Here is an 18,611-nt window from a genome sequence, read left to right as displayed (position 1 = left end):
GCAGTCAGTCTTTCATTGCCTTTTCCCCTTCTGTCCAACTGGGAAGCATAAGCAATCTTGTTCTTTTCCAGATCCTTTGATCACTGCAGCCATTGACCTTAATGAGGAGGAGAAAAAGAAGTTGCCACCAACCCATACTGTGATACTTATTCTGAGCCACCCACCCACCTCCATTTCCTGCAAGGAAACTTCTTTTGAAATAGCAAATGCAAGTAGATTCACACTTTGTGATTCAGTGTGACTGACATGGCTTTATAATTTTTGAAACATATGTAAAATTTTATTCTTCTGAATACTGTTACTAGGTATTACAACTGAGTTCTTGTTTCTAGCTGTGTAAATTCAGTAGCCAAAATGCTTTGTAGAATATGATATAAAGATATTGAATTTTCTTACACATCATGTAAGATTTCGCCTCCTGAGTTAATGCAATATTGATCTGATCTGAACTGGATGAAACAGAGGTTCTCAGCCTTCTTAAATAAATACTGGGCATATTCAAACTTTTTTATTTTCAATTTCAGGCTTCTAAATCAGCAAATGACAATAAATTACTTAATAAGGTGTAAAAGGCTATCACAGTAAATAGCTCACTACCAAGGAAACATCTTGACAAATCACTTGTGAGATTATATCACTGCCTACTTAGAAAGTGTCAGTCTGTCTTGAAGGCTCCTATTAATCTTTCTTTGCCTTGTAATTTGTGAGCTAAGGGTCAAATGGATTTCAACATAGCAAATCTACTCTTAGATGCTTAAACTGGGATTATAGAGTGCCTGGGACACATTTGAAGTTACCACTAGAAATTACTGTATTTTGAAACTCACAATATTGGGTGTTATTCTGACAGTGTCAGTGCTGGAGCTGTGTGATTAGGAGAGATTCTGAACTTGCTTTTCAAGAAAAAAATGAGCCCTTTGCTCATTATGTTTTATTTGGTCTGAAGGTTCGTAATCATAACAAGAAAAACAACACTGCTCAAAAATATACTGTTTGTGGGCCGAATACTACCCAACTTTCCAGTGCTAATGCAGCCATGCCAATGGGGCACACACTGCATGGGGGGTGTCACATACTGCTACCCATCCTAACTACTTGGTAATCAAGAAAAATGGTTAACTGTTGTAAACATCTATGAAATAAGAGGGTAATCATTTTGGGAGGGAGAAATGACACAAAGCACAAAGTGGACTTCAGTGAGAAGTAAAGCAAAAGACCTAAGAATGTGTGATTTTATATGCAAATAGGAGACACCAAGAATATCTTTGCCTGTGGCAAAAGAGTACATAAGGACAAGCAGACTGAAAGCAAACCATTGATGACTTTCAAGAAAAAATGGTTCACTCCAAACCATTCAGAGCTGATGCGACACATTTATTACACAACATCTCTTTGAAGCTTAGACTATGGAATGCTTGTGGAAGATGTGAATGGCAGTTTTAGGGAGTTTCTTTTTGAACTGAGTAGCAAAGACAAGGCATATTGCTATGGTAAGTGTTACAAGTACTGTAACACTTTGTGCACACAAAATATAGCTCAATTCTCTCTCTCTCTCTCTCTCTCTCTCTCTCTCTCTCTCTCTCTCTCTCTCTCTGTATACTAAGGAAGCCAGTAAAAATTGCTTATGCTTTTTAATAGTATGATAATCAAAATCAGCAAATGAACCTTTTAATGGAATAAATTATCACCTGCTAATACAGTTGGCCCTCAGTATCCATTGGGGAGCCTATCCAGGACACACAGGCACACACACCAAGATTACCTATTTCTGTGAATACTGGGGTCCACGGAAAGCCCTCTCCCGAATGCAGTGGAGGAGCTTTAGAGAGAAATATCCATGCTGTGGAGAACAATATCTCTTCTAACTGCTATAGAAGAGCAGTTTGTCTGCCCTTATGCACACTGCTATACTTACTGAGGTTTAACAGCACATGGATGAAAGCAGTTTGAATGAACCTTACCCCATGAAAATGGAGATTTTTGAGGAAGGTAGGGAAAGTGAAGGGAGATGCATCCACATCAATTAACACATGGGGCCAGATTTAGCTTAAAAATACTGACGGAACTGGTCCTACATTGTTAAGAAGAGCTATACTGTTGCAATGCTATGTGACAGTTTCAAGGGAATACTTGGTCAGTTTAGAGATACTCATTTGTTTTTCTAATTCATTTGCTAACAAGTTATTCTACCTTGGGAGATGTGGGAATTCCTTGCTAGTGATTTGGTTGCCTGAGCAAAAGAAAATAGGTTCTCCATTTCTATGGATAAGAAGGTCTGATGACACCAATTGTCATTGACCGGTCAACATTGCAATTGCAGCTGATTCTATACCCAAAAACAAGAGGAAAATCTGCTGTGCTGTGATTCTTTTTGCAAAGCCACTATAAAATATTTCTACTAAATATAAGGAGATGAGGTTTACTCGATATAGTTTTATAAATGCCTGAAATAGCTTGTTGTTATATTGTAAGCAAATCATTCCCCGCTGCACATGTACTCCTTCAGTTTTGTGTCACATAATTGTTCAAGGGTGTCACCTCTGTCCTTGAAAATAGCAACTTAGGACCCAATCCTATCCAATTTTCCAGTGCTGATGCAGCCAAGGCAACAGCATGTGCAGTACATGCTGTGTTTGGGAAGGGGGAGTCAAGGAGGCCTCCTCAAGATAAGGGAAGATTTGTTCCCTTACCTCCAGGCTGCACTGTAGTTGCATTGGCACTGGAAAATTGGATAGGATCAGGCCCTTAACCACTTGTTAAGGGCACTGTTCCATCATGATGGATTTCCTAGATCAGGGGTGTCAAACTCGTTTCATTCAGAGGGCCAAAGTTAGCATTCAGGATGCCTGCTGAGGGCTGGAAGTTACATCATTAACCAGAAAGTGACATCATTAAGCAGTTGATGGCCAGAAATCAGCAGTTTGTTCTCATTAACTGCAAATGACAGAACAGAAAATACGCGAATCTTGATCATATTTCAAGATATGGGAGAGCCCAATTTTCATGTGGGCTGTCCTTATAGCAGTAACACCTCAGCACTGCTCAGCAGCTGAGAGCCTGAGGGCCAGATAAAAAGCTTCCGGGGGCCGCATCCGGCCCCAGAGCCTTATGTTTGATACCCCCTGTCCTAGATCATAGCTTTAGCACAAGATGTAGACAATAAAGACAGGCTTTTTCTCAGATTCAATCTACATGTTCACAAAGAACATATGGTACAGTGCACCTGGAACTTCATGATAAGCATGGGAATTGCATGCTTCCCCATACAAAAGACCCTGCCTGCACACAGAAAATAAGCACAGCAGAGAAAAAGCTAGAATCCTTTTCAATGACAGATTAACTTTTCACAGGCAGAGTGCTTTTAACATCAATTAGGGTATGTTTTAAGCATTCTGAGCACCTGGAGAAAACACTGTATATTTACACTTATAGGCACAAAAATGCACTCATGTATCACTCATGTATTGTAAATGATTAAACCAGAGGAAACTCAGAGCTCAATCCTGAGCTTGATGTTGGCCGGCGCTGGGCTACTGCCAGGTAGGCGCCGGGTAACCGCCACTCAGCAGTCGCACAGACCACCAAGCCATGGTAAGGAAAGTGGGGGCAGGGGGAGGCCGGGAGAAGGCATTCTGGGAAAGGGGTAGGCGGGCGGAGGGTGGAGAAAAGGTGTGACAGGGAGCAGGGAGGGAGGGAGGCGGGACCGGTAGAGCTCTGTTCCACCGAATTCTGCGCATTCATGTGGAGCCCTACACATACGCTTTTACCTCAGTTGAGTAACCCCATTGCAGGGCTACTTCCCTTACCCGAGAGAAGGGGACGAAGGTTCCCTTCTCCCATGGTGTCTCCTGCGGTAGCCCGAGGCGAACAGGATGCAGCGGAGCTGTTTTCAGTGCCGCTGAAGCTGCGTGCCACGGGAGCACAGGATTGGGCTGTCAGTCTCTTATCAGTCACACATCAGAGGGTGTGCTCCCTGTTTTGGCTTCTGTATACTTGATTGAAGAAAGGGTGGAAACTAGGTATGGAAGATATCTTGGGGTTTCCCTTAGGCTGCAGTTCAGTGCACATTGACCTGAAAGTAAGTTCTATGGAACTCAATGGGACATTAGAGTAGACATGCACAGGATCAGCCTATTTAAACCTAGTCATAGCTAGGGGAAATGCCAGCATACTGCCACATCTGCCAACACACAGACAGCCCTACTGGTGCAGAAGCCTCTCTGTCAGCAGGTGCTGCAGGGTTGCCAGTACAGCAGCTGAAAAGCCACATGCCACAGTCAACGAGGCATAACCCCACTAGCGGAGACACTCAAAAAGGATGGAGAGTGGGCAAGACAGGGGTGGGATAAGGCAGAGTCAGCAGTTGCTGGATCCCGAACTTCCTTCCTGATCCATACATGCCCTTAATGGCTATGAAGTGCTGTGCCAGCAACAGAGCAGCTGTAGCTTAGAGGAGATCCATAGAGGGCGATGCAGCAACTGGAATACAAAGATAAGCCTTGCACCTCTCACCCCACTCAACTGGCTTCTCACTCCCCTTAACCGAACATCACTCAGCGCAGTGATGTCCCCATCATTCAGTAAGCATGAGATGTCCCCTTGATTCTCAGCACAGTGGCCACATAGGATTAGGCTGTTAGTTGCATAAACCTGGCTGGAAGGCCTTAGCCTTGCCAGATGACTTTCCTAGCCTGAGTCCTTGGTAACCTTAAAGATAGTGCTTAACCAGGGCTCTTACTTGTGCAAGGAACATCCCTGTCATGATTTTCCCAGAATATCCTGGGTTTTCCTTTTTATTGGGCCTTCTGCAGCATTAGCCGGAGATTTTTGGGATTCTACTGGCTTCCTGACAAGATCCTTCAAAGTAGGTAAAGATTCTTGGGTCCGCAAGTTATGAAGGAGAGTGGCCACCACATGATCAACTGCTTTTGTAGAAGAGGGTCAGAAGACCTATGCTACCCCACCTTTTATGTTTTGAATTATTAAAACTGATGGACATCATATAACTCTTCTATTCAAGCTCATTATCAGCAATCAGTACGGAGATAGGGCACCTGTTGAGGCAAAGGGACTAGTCTAGGGCCCATTGCCCATCAGAGATGTTGGGCAAAGTGTCTGGTTCCTGGGCCATGTGAATGTTGTGATCTACACTTCTTCTGCATGAAAAGCATTGTGAAAGGAATATTACCCTGGAGACCACTTTGCAGGGGCCTTCAAGCTAATCTCCCCTTTACTAGTGGGAAGAAGTGGGCCAACAACTCTTTCACACTCCTTTATATCCATGTAGCAGCACCTAAGGAGCTAAAAGGAGCTTGAGACAATTGTACCCTTCTGACAAAGCTGAGAAGGGGAAAGGTAGACAGGGAGCTACAATGCACACTCCACTGACCAAGACCCCACAAAACCAGCCGTCATCTCTACTTCTGCTGCTCCAACTATAATCACTTTATTAATAAGGAAAAGTGTTCCATTTTATGTCTTTTAATACAAAATATTAAATCATGACTAATGCTACAAGCTGACATTTCATGTGTCTACACATGCTGAATCATGCACGTTCCAAGAGTGCTTTCCTCCCAGGAAAGATATACCAGTTAAGTAGTTATAAAAATACATGTTTTAAATGTCACAATCCTGATTCTATAGTTTAAACAAAAGATCGTTTTAATCCAAGGATACATTGAGCAATTATAACACTTGCTTATAACGGCTTCAATCATTTTCTTGAACCAGAAAATTACTACTTTAAGGGCAATATCCTTGACACTAATGTCTTTGAAAATATTTCAAATAATTTGGCTGATTGGTCTTTTTCTCTACATATCAGTTCCACAAAATCTGTATGGGAATTCACCCAGGAAAGCTTTGAGCTACAGAGAAAAACCTATTATTACATTTTAAGGCATAGTTATAATAATATGGTTGCAAGCCTGCCACAATGGACAGGTTAAATATTAGATAGTCCTTCAGTCATTTTCTTGCCTCCTCTATTGTTATTCAGTAGAAAGGATTTTAGGGAACTGTTGTGGAATCATTTAATCCTAAAAACAAACCAACAGTAAAACAAGATTGCTGTTTGCTCTCAAGGCTTAATTGTGCCTCTTCAAAAGATACTGTCTTCACAATGTGGAAGTAGATCCATGTTAAAATATTAGGTTTAACTGAGGGAACATCTTTTAAATATGGCCCCAGAATAGTTTTCCAAAGACAGGCTGGCTTTTTACCTGCTGGCATTCTAATGCCAAATGAAAAGTCACCTTTTTCAATCAGTCTTTGCTGACTATGGTTGCAATCCTAACCACACTTTCCTGAGAGTAAGCCCCACTGAACAAAACAGGATTTACTTCTAAGTAGACCTGGTTAGGATTGTGCCCTATATCTGGTTTTTTTTTTGGTTTATGCCCTCATATTAACTATTCTTTAAAGATTTGCTACTATGTCAGAGCCAACCCTACTATAATACATAGAACAAGAAGATAAAATTCTGGATGTACCTTTTTGGACTGCAGATGTATGTAATGTAAAATAACAAGGAGAGTCATATTTAGGAATGTTTTCCCAAGTAAGAAACTCAATGTAAACATCATGGTTTAGGTTAGCCCTCTTTTGGATGTGAAATTTACTGCAGAAGGGAACTTTTTATATGGAGGAACATTCAAATATATGACTCTCACCTACAATCTGCAGTGGAACAGTCGAGAATTCTACCAAGTGAAGTGTCATGCAACTGTCCATTAAAACAGCACTTGCCTTAGATTTGTGGGGGGAGAAAAAATGTACTTCTGTCTTTGTTACACCGAAGGTAGCCATACACGGGTGCCCTCTTATCTGTGGGGGTTCTGTTCCAGAACTCCCTGTGGATAGCCAAAACCGTGAATACAGGCAAATGCCTGTCCCTAAAGCCCTGCTCCCCTTCCCTCTGGAGATGCTTCTGAGCCCTGCCAAGTCTGCAGATGTCCACCCACAACCCTTGTGGACCTCTGAGTGGCCATTTTCAGCCAAATAGTCACTTCCGGTTTTCAGCGGATGTCCGCGGCCTCTGCAGGTCGCAGAAGCCCCCTAGACAGTTCCCCTTGCCTCCAGAGGGAGGGGCACCAGTATCCACAGATAATGAAACTGCAGATACTGGATCTGTGGTACAAGGGCCCCTCCCTCTGTACTGTATAATAGGAACTCCAATCCTGATTCCGTCATCACTCTCGTCTGCCCTCTCGTATTTTGTCCAAGCTGTCTACCTACCACAGATCTGAAATATATGCATAACATTCATTCAGTTAAACATCCATTTGTTTCTTTTCTTCCTCTTCTTTTGAAGAAAAAGCACTGTCTATTCTAGCAAAAATTGTAATTGGAGATGGTGGTTCTGTGATGGTACAACTTGCCACCCAATCAGTGCTATGCATAGTGTTGCCTTGTGTTGCAAACTCACAGAACCAATTTTCAATGAGATCCACACTGGACAAATCACTCTTGCAATAAGTATGTAGCGAATTTGTTACAGGGAACTGCTCAATAACGTTTTCCTTGTTGGCAACCTGGCAACACAATAGTATCTTGGCAAAGCAGTGGTTGCTATGCCTACATGAGCCATCGTAAAAGTGCCGTTAAGCATTAAACAACAACTCGTGAGGAGGCAGCACTGGTGGGACGGTCAGTGCCAGCCTGCAGGCACTGGGATTTGAGCCCCTGGCTGCTGGCGAAAGTGAGTTGCATGCCAACCAGCTGAGAGAAGGTGGCAGGAAGGAGTTTCGGAGGTGAAGAGTGGGCATTTCCGGGTGAAGGATGGCAGAATGGGGCGCAGATTGGACATGTAAGGGCTGGACTTGGTGGAGTCATCCTTTGCCGTATCCTATCTTCCCTCCCAGCCCAGCTGGTGTTACATCAGGTTGCTCTGACTTCCACTAGCTATATTGCTGGTGGAGATCCAAATAGCCCCTTAGGGCAGACTGAAGTATTACTTGGAGTAAAGGGAAACATCCCCTTACCCTTACTCCAGCTGCCTCCTAACCTGCATAGGATACAGCACAGACCATGCTTCCAGGCTGTGGCAGTGCAGGTTAGGATTGGTTGCCCATCCACCACCTCATTCCGTGTAATATAGACTGATTCCAAGATTAAAGAAAGCACAACGGAAAAAGCAGAGTATTGCACTATCTATATGGAATACTTCCATTGTCACTTTCTGTGCTGCTGGATTTTGTTGTGACTTAAGAAAAAAACAAGACAAGGGACAACTGAAAGGCATGTTTCTTCACTTGCCCATCACAAACCACAAAGCTTGAAAAAACTATTGAGGATCGGTCCTTGTACATCACTGTGTGTACGACTCTCAAGATGTTCTAAATTCTACTGCATGCACCCTAAGGAGAGATGCTTAACCTAAGGAAAAAAAAACTCCCTAATGTTACATTCTCGTAAACCCATAATAGCAGCAGCAGCAGCAAACCACAGGACAACACCATAACATCCTTATGTACTCTCTCCATTAGTGCTAACAACATGCAAAATAAATCTCTAGAGCCTGCATCAGCGAGAGTTTACCGTAAATGAACTAACTGCAGCTCTGTTGAAATCAAAGGGATTTCGAAGTGTATATATCTCAGGGCAGAATTTGACACAAGGGCAATTTCTAGAGAAGAAGTACATGTAAATGTGGGACTGCAGTTTCTTTCAGCAGCCCTATGTTGAGTTGAGTTCCCCTCTTCTTCTGTATGTATCGTTCAACACATCTCATATACTGATATTATTGGGCTGTGAATTTTCCCACCTATCCCATTACGAAGGCTTATGGAGGCTTATGGAAGGGTAAGGGGATTTAAAATTTCTTTCCCATCTGACACACCCCTCCCCCACTGGATACAGCATGCTCCTTTTCAGTGTGGCTGCACCACCACATGGGGGAGGGAAGGATAAGATTGGGCTCTTAAGAACATTCAGCTTAAGAACTTTCAAGATACAAGCATTCCTGGCCATACATGGCATCAGCACCCATTCCTAGCATTCCCAAGTATTTCCCATCTTATTCCAGGCTACACCAGCAAGTCTTGTTAGCCTGCTTTTCCAGGTAAGACCACACAATACAGGGTACTGTGATATGGGTGTACTGTAAATATATATTTTTTCTATATTTCACAGTATGTTCCTAATTGAGAATAGTGAAGTTGGATTTAAGAATAAAACTGCTTACAACATACTCCTGGAACCTAACCTGTTCTTAAGTAGGGGAGCTTCTACATTCTTCTTCATCCTTACATTAACCTGCTTTGTTGAACATCAAGCTAGGAGCTCTGTGCCATGACATAAATATCTGTTAAAAGATCATGTGCCCACCATAGACTGATGTAGAATTATGGACTATTATGACGGGCAGGTCTTTATAAAATGTTTTTGGTCTTACCTTCTGGGAATCCATCCCAGATTTCTAATCGGTCATAGCGGCAGAACATGCCTCCTGGAGGATTTGAATCTGGTTCCAGTTCAAAGCTTTCAAATTCCAGTATAATCTCCGACATCTTTGGTGCAAAGACAATGTAAGTGCATTCAAGGCTGTTGGGATATTTCTCAGGGAACCCTGGTGATTTGATCACCCCACTCATAGATGTAAAGTTTCTAGAGCATTCTGGTCCTGCAGAAGGAAAAAACACACACACAATGAAGAACAGTATGCTGATTCTGTGCTATTCCAGTTAGCCAGAGAACAAATTAGGCCATTTTATCTTTCTAAACAGCAGAGTGGCTTTTCAGTGAAACACCTCGTTTTAATCACCATATTAATCACCCAGCTAGCTTGTTCCCGTTATTGATAATTGGTATTAAAATGTAATTCACATTTATTGCATGAACTCCAATTTTCAATTTGTATGGGAGCAATCTGAAAACTTGCACCAGCACCAGAGAAGGGGAAAGAAATTATGACAAAGTCATGTGGGAAAAATGAAAGTGTAAGCTGCAGAAATCTCGACAGCCCTAGGGAAATAATTATAGTCCCTTCAAGCTTAAATCTTTAAATCTTAAGGTTGACAGGTTTTTATTGGTGAAATAGGAGGGGAGTGAATTCAGTAGATGGAGCACTGGTTTCAGATTCCTGGAGCAGTGACTCAGTAACTCTGCCAGATGTGACCTATGCCTCCTTGACAAAGTAGATGTGAAAGGTAATTCGTACTTGTACCAAGGGTGACTGACTCATTCTGAGCGGTGTTGACACAGGTGCACCAGTAAAGTGTTGCTGTTAGTGGAGGCATGATAAACTGTGATTACAGGCAGTGTTGCTACAAGTCAACTAATATCAATGTTGACACACTAGTGTTATGCATAACATCAGTTGTGGGGTAGCCTTTGGTTTGCCACCTAAAATGCACGTGCATGAACAACAATGGGCACTGCCAAGCTGACATCACTGTTCCGGCTGTATTTACACCAGAAGATGCTCAATGCCACAAATCATTCTCCAAAGTATCTCTCCTTTTACTTAACATGTAGCTAATCTAGACTGATTTCCTTGACACCTGGAAGTAATTGTCACTTGAGATGACTGGATATAAATCTTTTATTAATTTTTTTAAATAAGCATGATACAGCCATTTCATTTGCCCTCATTAGTCACTTTTACAGGAGTCATAGAAAGATATCAATGCATTGAAGCAACTTAATATATGCATTTTGTTGGTTGGAAGAGAAACTGTACGTAGTATAAACTGAATGGGCATTCTTCTGGGATGACATTTCATTGCCTCCAACGTGATGTGTTTTGGGGCTTACAGTCAAATAGACCTCCCAATTCATATACAGATGGGAATTGTATGATGGGAAAAAAACTTATATTCTTGAACATTGGAAAGGTGAATATAAATGTTTAAAGAGCCAGGGTGCTGCAGTGGTTTTGCGAGATAGACCTGGAAGATCCAGGTTCGAATCTCCCCTCAGCCACGAAGCTTCCTGGGTGACCTTAGGCTTACTTACTCTCAGCCTCACCTACCTCACAGGGTTGTGAGGACAAAAGAAGGGGAGCAGCTGTGTGCACCGCTCTCAGCTCTTTGGAGGAAGGGCGGTATAAAAATGTGAAAAATAAATAAATAAATAAGGCGCTCAGTCCAATGTATGGTGGGTACCTGAGATTCTGTCATCTCCTACCCTCTGGTATGCCCAATCCAACCTTGGATTCATACCTTGGATGTCATATTTTAATGTACTGCAGCTTATGCTTGTAGAGCTCAATGCATTTAGTCTTCAACCACAGCATATACACACTACAAGTACAAAAGTAATGTGTACTGATTGTGGGTTACAGTCTGCATGCATTGGAATAGGCTCCTAAGGAAAAAGGACATTTAATGCAGGCATCAGGTTGGAGGGACCCAAGAGGAGCTGGTCAAGCATGTCCAATGTGCTCACTCTGCTTGGGACTGTGCTTCTAAAATAAGAGTATTACTGCTTAAAATAAGAGTATTACTGCTCTTATTTTAAGCAGTAATACTCATTACTGCTTAAAATCTCATTACTTAAAATCTCATTACTGCTTAAAATAAGAGTATTACTGCTTAGTGATCCAGTTCAGTGTTTCTCAACCCGTGGTACGGGTACTACCAGCGGTACTTGAGGTGGGGTCTGGTGATACTCACAGGACCCTTATACCCCTGCTGCCAGGCAGCAAGATCAGGAATGAAACACAACAAACAGTGGTAGGAGGCTTGGCTTAGTGGGCAGAAACTCCAAAGCATGCTTTTCCATGTTTGAAAAAGCCTTGCTGTTCACCCCGAACCTCTTACTGGTGTTTGTTGTGTTGTGTCTGGCCTCCCAATCCAGAAGTAACTGACAATGATGTCATTGCCAGTTAGTTCTGGTGGTACTTCAGATAGGTGGACTGTATGAAGTAGTACTGTGGAGGACAAATGTTGAGAAACTAAACACTGGTCCAGATGCATGTTTTGACAAGCATGAGGTTAGTCCCTGCCATGCAACTAAATTTGTTTCTCAGGAAGTAATTACATGAAGGCACCATAACATTACTCCAGAGCAGTTCCATCTTTTGGCTTGAACTAGCCTGAATGTAAGCTAGATTGGTTTGCATTCTAGAATATCATTTCTCAACAAATGTAGCAGTTTGTTTCCAGCAGTGGCCAGCCACGGACCAAGCTCATGACCAAGTAAAGCAATGGGAGTGGGAAAGAAAGACAGTGACTGCAAAAGGCCTTATAGAGAGCTCTATAGCTGAGAAGTTATATCTGAGTTATGTAAGAATAAAAAACTGTAGGGAAAAATATGAATAAAGGAAGAGGTTATTCCTTTATGCACAATCCTATACATCAGTCATTTTCAACCACTGTGCTGTGGCACACTGGTGTGCCGCAAATGGTCCCCAGGTGTGCCGCGGGAATTTGGGAGAGGGTCATTTATCAGTAGGACCATTGGGGGATGTGAGCCCCCACTGACAGTACAGTGTGCCTTGTCAATTGTCAAAAAGCTGATGGTGTGCCTTGACCATTTCAGTGCCTTGCCAGTGTGCCATGAGATGAAAAAGGTTGAAAATCACTGCTATACATGTTTCCCCAGGTGTAAGTCCCACTGTCATCAACAGGGCTTACTCACAGATCACTGTGTACAGGACTGCAGCCTTAACAACTGTATTGAGTTTTTACAATGGCTGAAATTAGCTTTCCTTGGCTTTTTCATCCCTGAGCCGAGCCTGGTGTGATTGGTCTGCAAGGTGAAGCACCGCTGAAACCCTCAGGTTGGAAGGAGACTACGACTAACTAGAAGCATCAAGGCAAAGAGTCACCCTGGACCTTCACAGGTCTATGGGGTGCATCTATGCTGGGATAGTTGGAAAATGCTTACACAGCAATATGGGAAGTTGCCTCAACAGCCTCTGATGCAGCAGAAGTCACTGGGGCAATTTCTCATTTCCCAATGGAAGGGACATCCAGTGTTAATAGAAAGAGGGGAGAGTGACTCTCCTGCACTCCTTTGAGCCAGGCCAGAAAGAACCTTCTTGCTTTAAAGCACTCAATCACTAGGGTGAGCCTTCATTTATTCGGGGGTGGGGGAGCACCCTGGACACAACTTTCTGGTTCTTCTTTTGGCCTGACTAGCACTAGCTTCTTTCGAGTTGTTCAAGAAAGTTTCTAACAAAGCCAGCCAGTACTGCATACAAGGCACATGCCATACTGCAGAGCTACAATTTTTCTCATCTTTTTTAGTATTATACTACAAAGTAAACACAAGGTCTATGGATTCCACATGACTGATGCTGCAGCCAGTGGGCATTCTGAAGAGATGTATTTACAATACTGAAAGTTTAACAAAATTTGTGAAGACAAATCTCTGGCATGGATCTACATGAGGAAAGTTTATTCTCTTTGGAATTGATGGCAGAAAGCATTGGGAAGGGAGGCTTAGAAAATACGTTATCTATGCTGGTAGTTTCCCCAGAGCAGTTAGATGCATATGTATAAAAATAACAACACACCATAGGAAACCAATTCCTTTTGAAATGATATAAAACAGGCTGCCTCCCTCTTGGTTTGGCTATCTTCCAGGTGGAAAAAATCTCCAGGAGAATGAGTTCAGAAAAAAAAAAAAAATGAGTTATTTATCTCATTTGTTTCAATTCTTAAACATCCTCTGAGATGCATGAGATGGGAAATCCAGACCTTAACAAAGTGGAGCATTTTGGAAAGTCCTCAAGTCAAATTCTAATTTGGGACATGTGGAACAACCATGCAGTTGCCATTTCTGAATGGGAATGGACACATTAACTCAGACTGCATGAGGTGCAGTCAACTCAACTCAAGTTTTCAGTTGATGTGAGAGTCTGGGCTATCATCATCGTCATCATCATCATCATCACCACATGCTATATGTTTTTCATGAGGAAAGAGACTGATGGTCCGAACAATTGGTTTGTCCACACAACTATGTGTGTGGGAGTCATTATTACTCTCATTTTATAAATGGGAAACTTTAGTATAACTTTCTTAAGGCTACCAAAATGCGAGTTCTTAGCTGGGCAACTTTCTGCTCACTTTGAATCTCACTGAGACGTATGCTGCCTTCTTTGGACAGAGCTGTTGACATTAATAAGACTGTATAACTCCTGGTGATGAGTAGAGAACTCAGAAATAGAGCTGAGTGGTTTGTCTGACTGCAAGCAACAGTTGTACAGAACAAAATGCTATACTGATTGCATTTTCAGGTAAGGTGTTGGAATGTGCAAATGAGTTTAGTACAAAGACGTGGAAAACCTGTTAATAAGATGTCTTGGAAATGCTGGACAGCATCACAAGCTTGTTCTTCCCACTGAAATATGTTTCAGTTATACAGTAAATATATAGCTGCAAAAGAAGGAGTGTGCTAGTGAACCAACAAAAGACAGAGGTGATGAAGGTTGACTCAGTACTTGCAATTTACAAGATAGTATGTCAAGGGTTAGATTAAAATTTCAGCACTAGCAACAGAGCATAGAATGAATTAATGAAGAAGTCCAAATGCTGAACATAAAACAATATTGTGTGGTAATGGAGACCAATTAAAAAAAAAAATTTAACAAGCATGTCACAAGCCATATCCAAATTGAAAGAGAGCTCCACTCTAGCATGCACTTCAGTACATAAGCACCCCCCCCCCCCATGTCTTATGGTGGCCTTGTTCCATGTCTGTTGAGCATTGTGATACAGCAGCAGTCTCCAAACTTTTTGGCCAGAGGGTTGCATCAAATATCTGGTGTGGTGTGCAGGGCCGGGGAAAAAAATTTGAATATAAAATTTAAATAAATAAATTAGAGCTGGAACTTAGATGAGTGAATAAATGAATGAATGGGCTCGTCTATTCAACCTCTCTGGCCCTCAGAAGACCCTCCAGACGCAAACAGAGCACAGTTCTGGTCATGTTCAGTTGAGTGGGCCAGAGGCTTTCAGAGAACAAGAGGTTGGCTGTGGGCCAGAAAGAGGCTTGCTGTGGGCCGCATCTGGCCCCTGGGCCGGGGTTTGGAGACCTCTGTAATAGAGCAAGAGAGATATTGGGTCCAAATAATTTAGCACCCAAATCATGCTGTTGCCCTCCTGATCAAAATGCTGAAGTCAATCTCGACTTGGAGAAAGAAATCAGGGGGGATGTAAAGGAGAAACAGTTGTAGTAATGAGTGACTTCAATTACCCTCGAAACAGAACAGGTAAATTCATGCTTACGAGATGACAAAGGAAGAAGATTTCTAGATATGTTAAATGACTGTTCCTTACAACAGCTGGTCTTGAAAACAACCAGAGAAGAGGTGACCCAATGTGGCACCCAGGATCTAGTGCGAAATGTAAGTGATGCTGAACAAAGAGAGTGTTGGGTTCCCACCCGCTAGGTTAGGGGTTTGTGTTTGGGTGTGTGTTTCCAATTATACCCAAGGAATGAATCTGCTGAACTTCAGAGAGATCTGTCTTTTTTCACTTAAGAGCAAATTCATGTCAATACGCGTTGCCTCAGTACTGTTTTGAGAGGGGAGGGGGATTTTATAGCACTCACTTCCTCCTCCTCCTCTCACAAGACAGATCACCTGGGCTACTGTCTCTCCATGGGTGTAAAGGCAGAGCCCCAGCTTTACATTCTATCAGGGTTGGCCTAAGGGTAATTTGACCAATTTGGCCAAATGACCCTGCACTGGGACAGCAAGCAGAGCACCCACAACCAGCAAAGCACTCTGTACATAAACATAAGATCAGCCCTGCTGGATCAGGCCATAGGCCCATCTAGTCCAGCTTCCTGTATCTCACAGTAGCCCATCAAATGCCCCAGGGAGCACACAAGATAACAAGAGACCTGCATCTTGGTGCCCTCCTTTGGGCATTCCGTGTATAAATGCTTTTATGCGAATGCCCGAAGTCTACGAGCAAAGGTGGGAGAACTGGAATGTCTGGTGACAAGGGAAAATATTGACATAGTGGGCATAACGGAAACCTGGTGGAATGCGGAGAATCAGTGGGATACCGCAATCCCGGGCTATAAACTCTACAGGAGGGACAGGCAGGGGCGTGTTGGAGGTGGGGTGGCCCTTTATGTTAAGGAAGGGATAGAATCCAGCAAAGTAGAGATTGAAGGTGGGTCCGACTCCACCGTAGAATCTCTGTGGGTTAAATTACCAGGCTTGAGCAGCGATGTAATACTGGGGGTGTGCTATCGTCCTCCAGACCAGAAATCTGATGGGGACCTTGAAATGAGGAAACAGATCAGGGAGGTGACAAGGAAGGACAGGGTTGTAATCATGGGGGACTTCAATTATCCTCATATTGACTGGGTCAATTTGTGTTCTGGTCACGATAAGGAAACCGGATTTCTTGACGTGCTAAATGAATGTGGCTTAGATCAGCTAGTCACGGAGCCCACCAGAGGACAGGTGACTCTGGATTTAATTTTGTGCGGTACGCAGGACCTGGTTAGAGATGTAAACGTTACTGAGCCATTGGGGAACAGTGATCATGCTGCGATCCGTTTTGACGTGCACGTTGGGGGAAGAATACCAGGCAAATCTCTAACAAAAACCCTTGACTTCCGACGGGCGGACTTCCCTCAAATGAGGAGGCTGGTTAGAAGGAGGTTGAAAGGGAGGGTAAAAAGAGTCCAGTCTCTCCAGAGTGCATGGAGGCTGCTTAAAACAACAGTAATAGAGGCCCAGCAGAGGTGTATACCGCAAAGAAAGAAGGGTTCCACTAAATCCAGGAGGGTGCCCGCATGGCTAACCAGCCAAGTTAGAGAGGCTGTGAAGGGCAAGGAAGCTTCCTTCCGTAAATGGAAGTCTTGCCCTAATGAAGAGAATAAAAAGGAACATAAACTGTGGCAAAAGAAATGTAAGAAGGTGATAGGGGAGGCCAAGCGAGACTATGAGGAACGCATGGCCAGCAACATTAAGGGGAATAATAAAAGCTTCTTCAAATATGTTAGAAGCAGGAAACCCGCCAGAGAAGCGGTTGGCCCTCTGGATGGTGAGGGAGGGAAAGGGGAGATAAAAGGAGACTTAGAGATGGCAGAGAAATTAAATGAGTTCTTTGCATCTGTCTTCACGGCAGAAGACCTCGGGCAGATACCGCTGCCCGAACGGCCCCTCCTAACCGAGGAGTTAAGTCAGATAGAGGTTAAAAGAGAAGATGTTTCAGACCTCATTGATAAATTAAAGATCAATAAGTCACCGGGCCCTGATGGCATACACCCAAGGGTTATTAAGGAATTGAAGAATGAAGTTGCAGATCTCTTGACTAAGGTATGCAACTTGTCCCTCAAAACGGCCACGGTGCCAGAAGATTGGAGGATAGCAAATGTCACGCCTATTTTTAAAAAGGGAAAGAGGGGGGACCCGGGAAACTATAGGCCAGTCAGCCTAACATCCATACCGGGTAAGATGGTGGAATGCCTCATCAAAGATAGGATCTCAAAACACATAGACGAACAGACCTTGCTGAGGGAGAGTCAGCATGGCTTCTGTAAGGGTAAGTCTTGCCTCACGAACCTTATAGAATTCTTTGAAAAGGTCAACAGGCATGTGGATGCGGGAGAACCCGTGGACATTATATATCTGGACTTTCAGAAGGCGTTTGACACGGTCCCTCACCAAAGGCTACTGAAAAAACTCCACAGTCAGGGAATTAGAGGACAGGTCCTCTCCTGGATTGAGAACTGGTTGGAGGCCAGGAAGCAGAGAGTGGGTGTCAATGGGCAATTTTCACAATGGAGAGAGGTGAAAAGCGGTGTGCCCCAAGGATCTGTCCTGGGACCGGTGCTTTTCAACCTCTTCATAAATGACCTGGAGACAGGATTGAGCAGTGAAGTGGCTAAGTTTGCAGACGACACCAAACTTTTCCGAGTGGTAAAGACCAGAAGTGCTTGTGAGGAGCTCCAGAAGGATCTCTCCAGACTGGCAGAATGGGCAGCAAAATGGCAGATGCGCTTCAATGTCAGTAAGTGTAAAGTCATGCACATTGGGGCAAAAAATCAAAACTTTAGATATAGGCTGATGGGTTCTGAGCTGTCTGTGACAGATCAGGAGAGAGATCTTGGGGTGGTGGTGGACAGGTCGATGAAAGTGTCGACCCAATGTGCGGCAGCAGTGAAGAAGGCCAATTCTATGCTTGGGATCATTAGGAAGGGTATTGAGAACAAAACGGTTAGTATTATAATGCCGTTGTACAAATCTATGGTAAGGCCACACCTGGAGTATTGTGTCCAGTTCTGGTCACCGCATCTCAAAAAAGACATAGTGGAAATGGAAAAGGTGCAAAAGAGAGCGACTAAGATGATTACGGGGCTGGGGCACCTTTCTTATGAGGAAAGGCTACGGCGTTTGGGCCTCTTCAGCCTAGAAAAGAGACGCTTGAGGGGGGACATGATTGAGACATACAAAATTATGCAGGGGATGGACAGAGTGGATAGGGAGATGCTCTTCACACTCTCACATAATACCAGAACCAGGGGACATCCACTAAAATTGAGTGTTGGGCGGGTTAGGACAGACAAAAGAAAATATTTCTTTACTCAGCGCGTGGTTGGTCTGTGGAACTCCTTGCCACAGGATGTGGTGCTGGCATCTAGCCTAGACGCCTTTAAAAGGGGATTGGACGAGTTTCTGGAGGAAAAATCCA

General features: G+C 43.4%; 1 protein-coding gene across 3 annotated transcripts in view; it reads right to left on the bottom strand.

The window, feature by feature from the left end:
- The window catches only part of NRP1 (neuropilin 1), a 177,237-nt gene that overhangs the window by 85,360 nt on the left and 73,266 nt on the right, over positions 1-18,611 (bottom strand). For all 3 annotated transcript variants that reach the window (XM_066626915.1, XM_066626916.1, XM_066626917.1), the window contains exon 4: positions 9,398-9,625. In XM_066626915.1, coding sequence (XP_066483012.1) covers positions 9,398-9,625 — 228 coding nt within the window. The remainder of the gene's footprint in view (positions 1-9,397; positions 9,626-18,611) is intronic.

This window comes from Tiliqua scincoides, chromosome 5 (assembly GCF_035046505.1).
Source record: "Tiliqua scincoides isolate rTilSci1 chromosome 5, rTilSci1.hap2, whole genome shotgun sequence".
Lineage (NCBI taxonomy): Eukaryota > Metazoa > Chordata > Lepidosauria > Squamata > Scincidae > Tiliqua > Tiliqua scincoides.
This window is presented reverse-complemented; position numbering and strand designations above follow the sequence as displayed.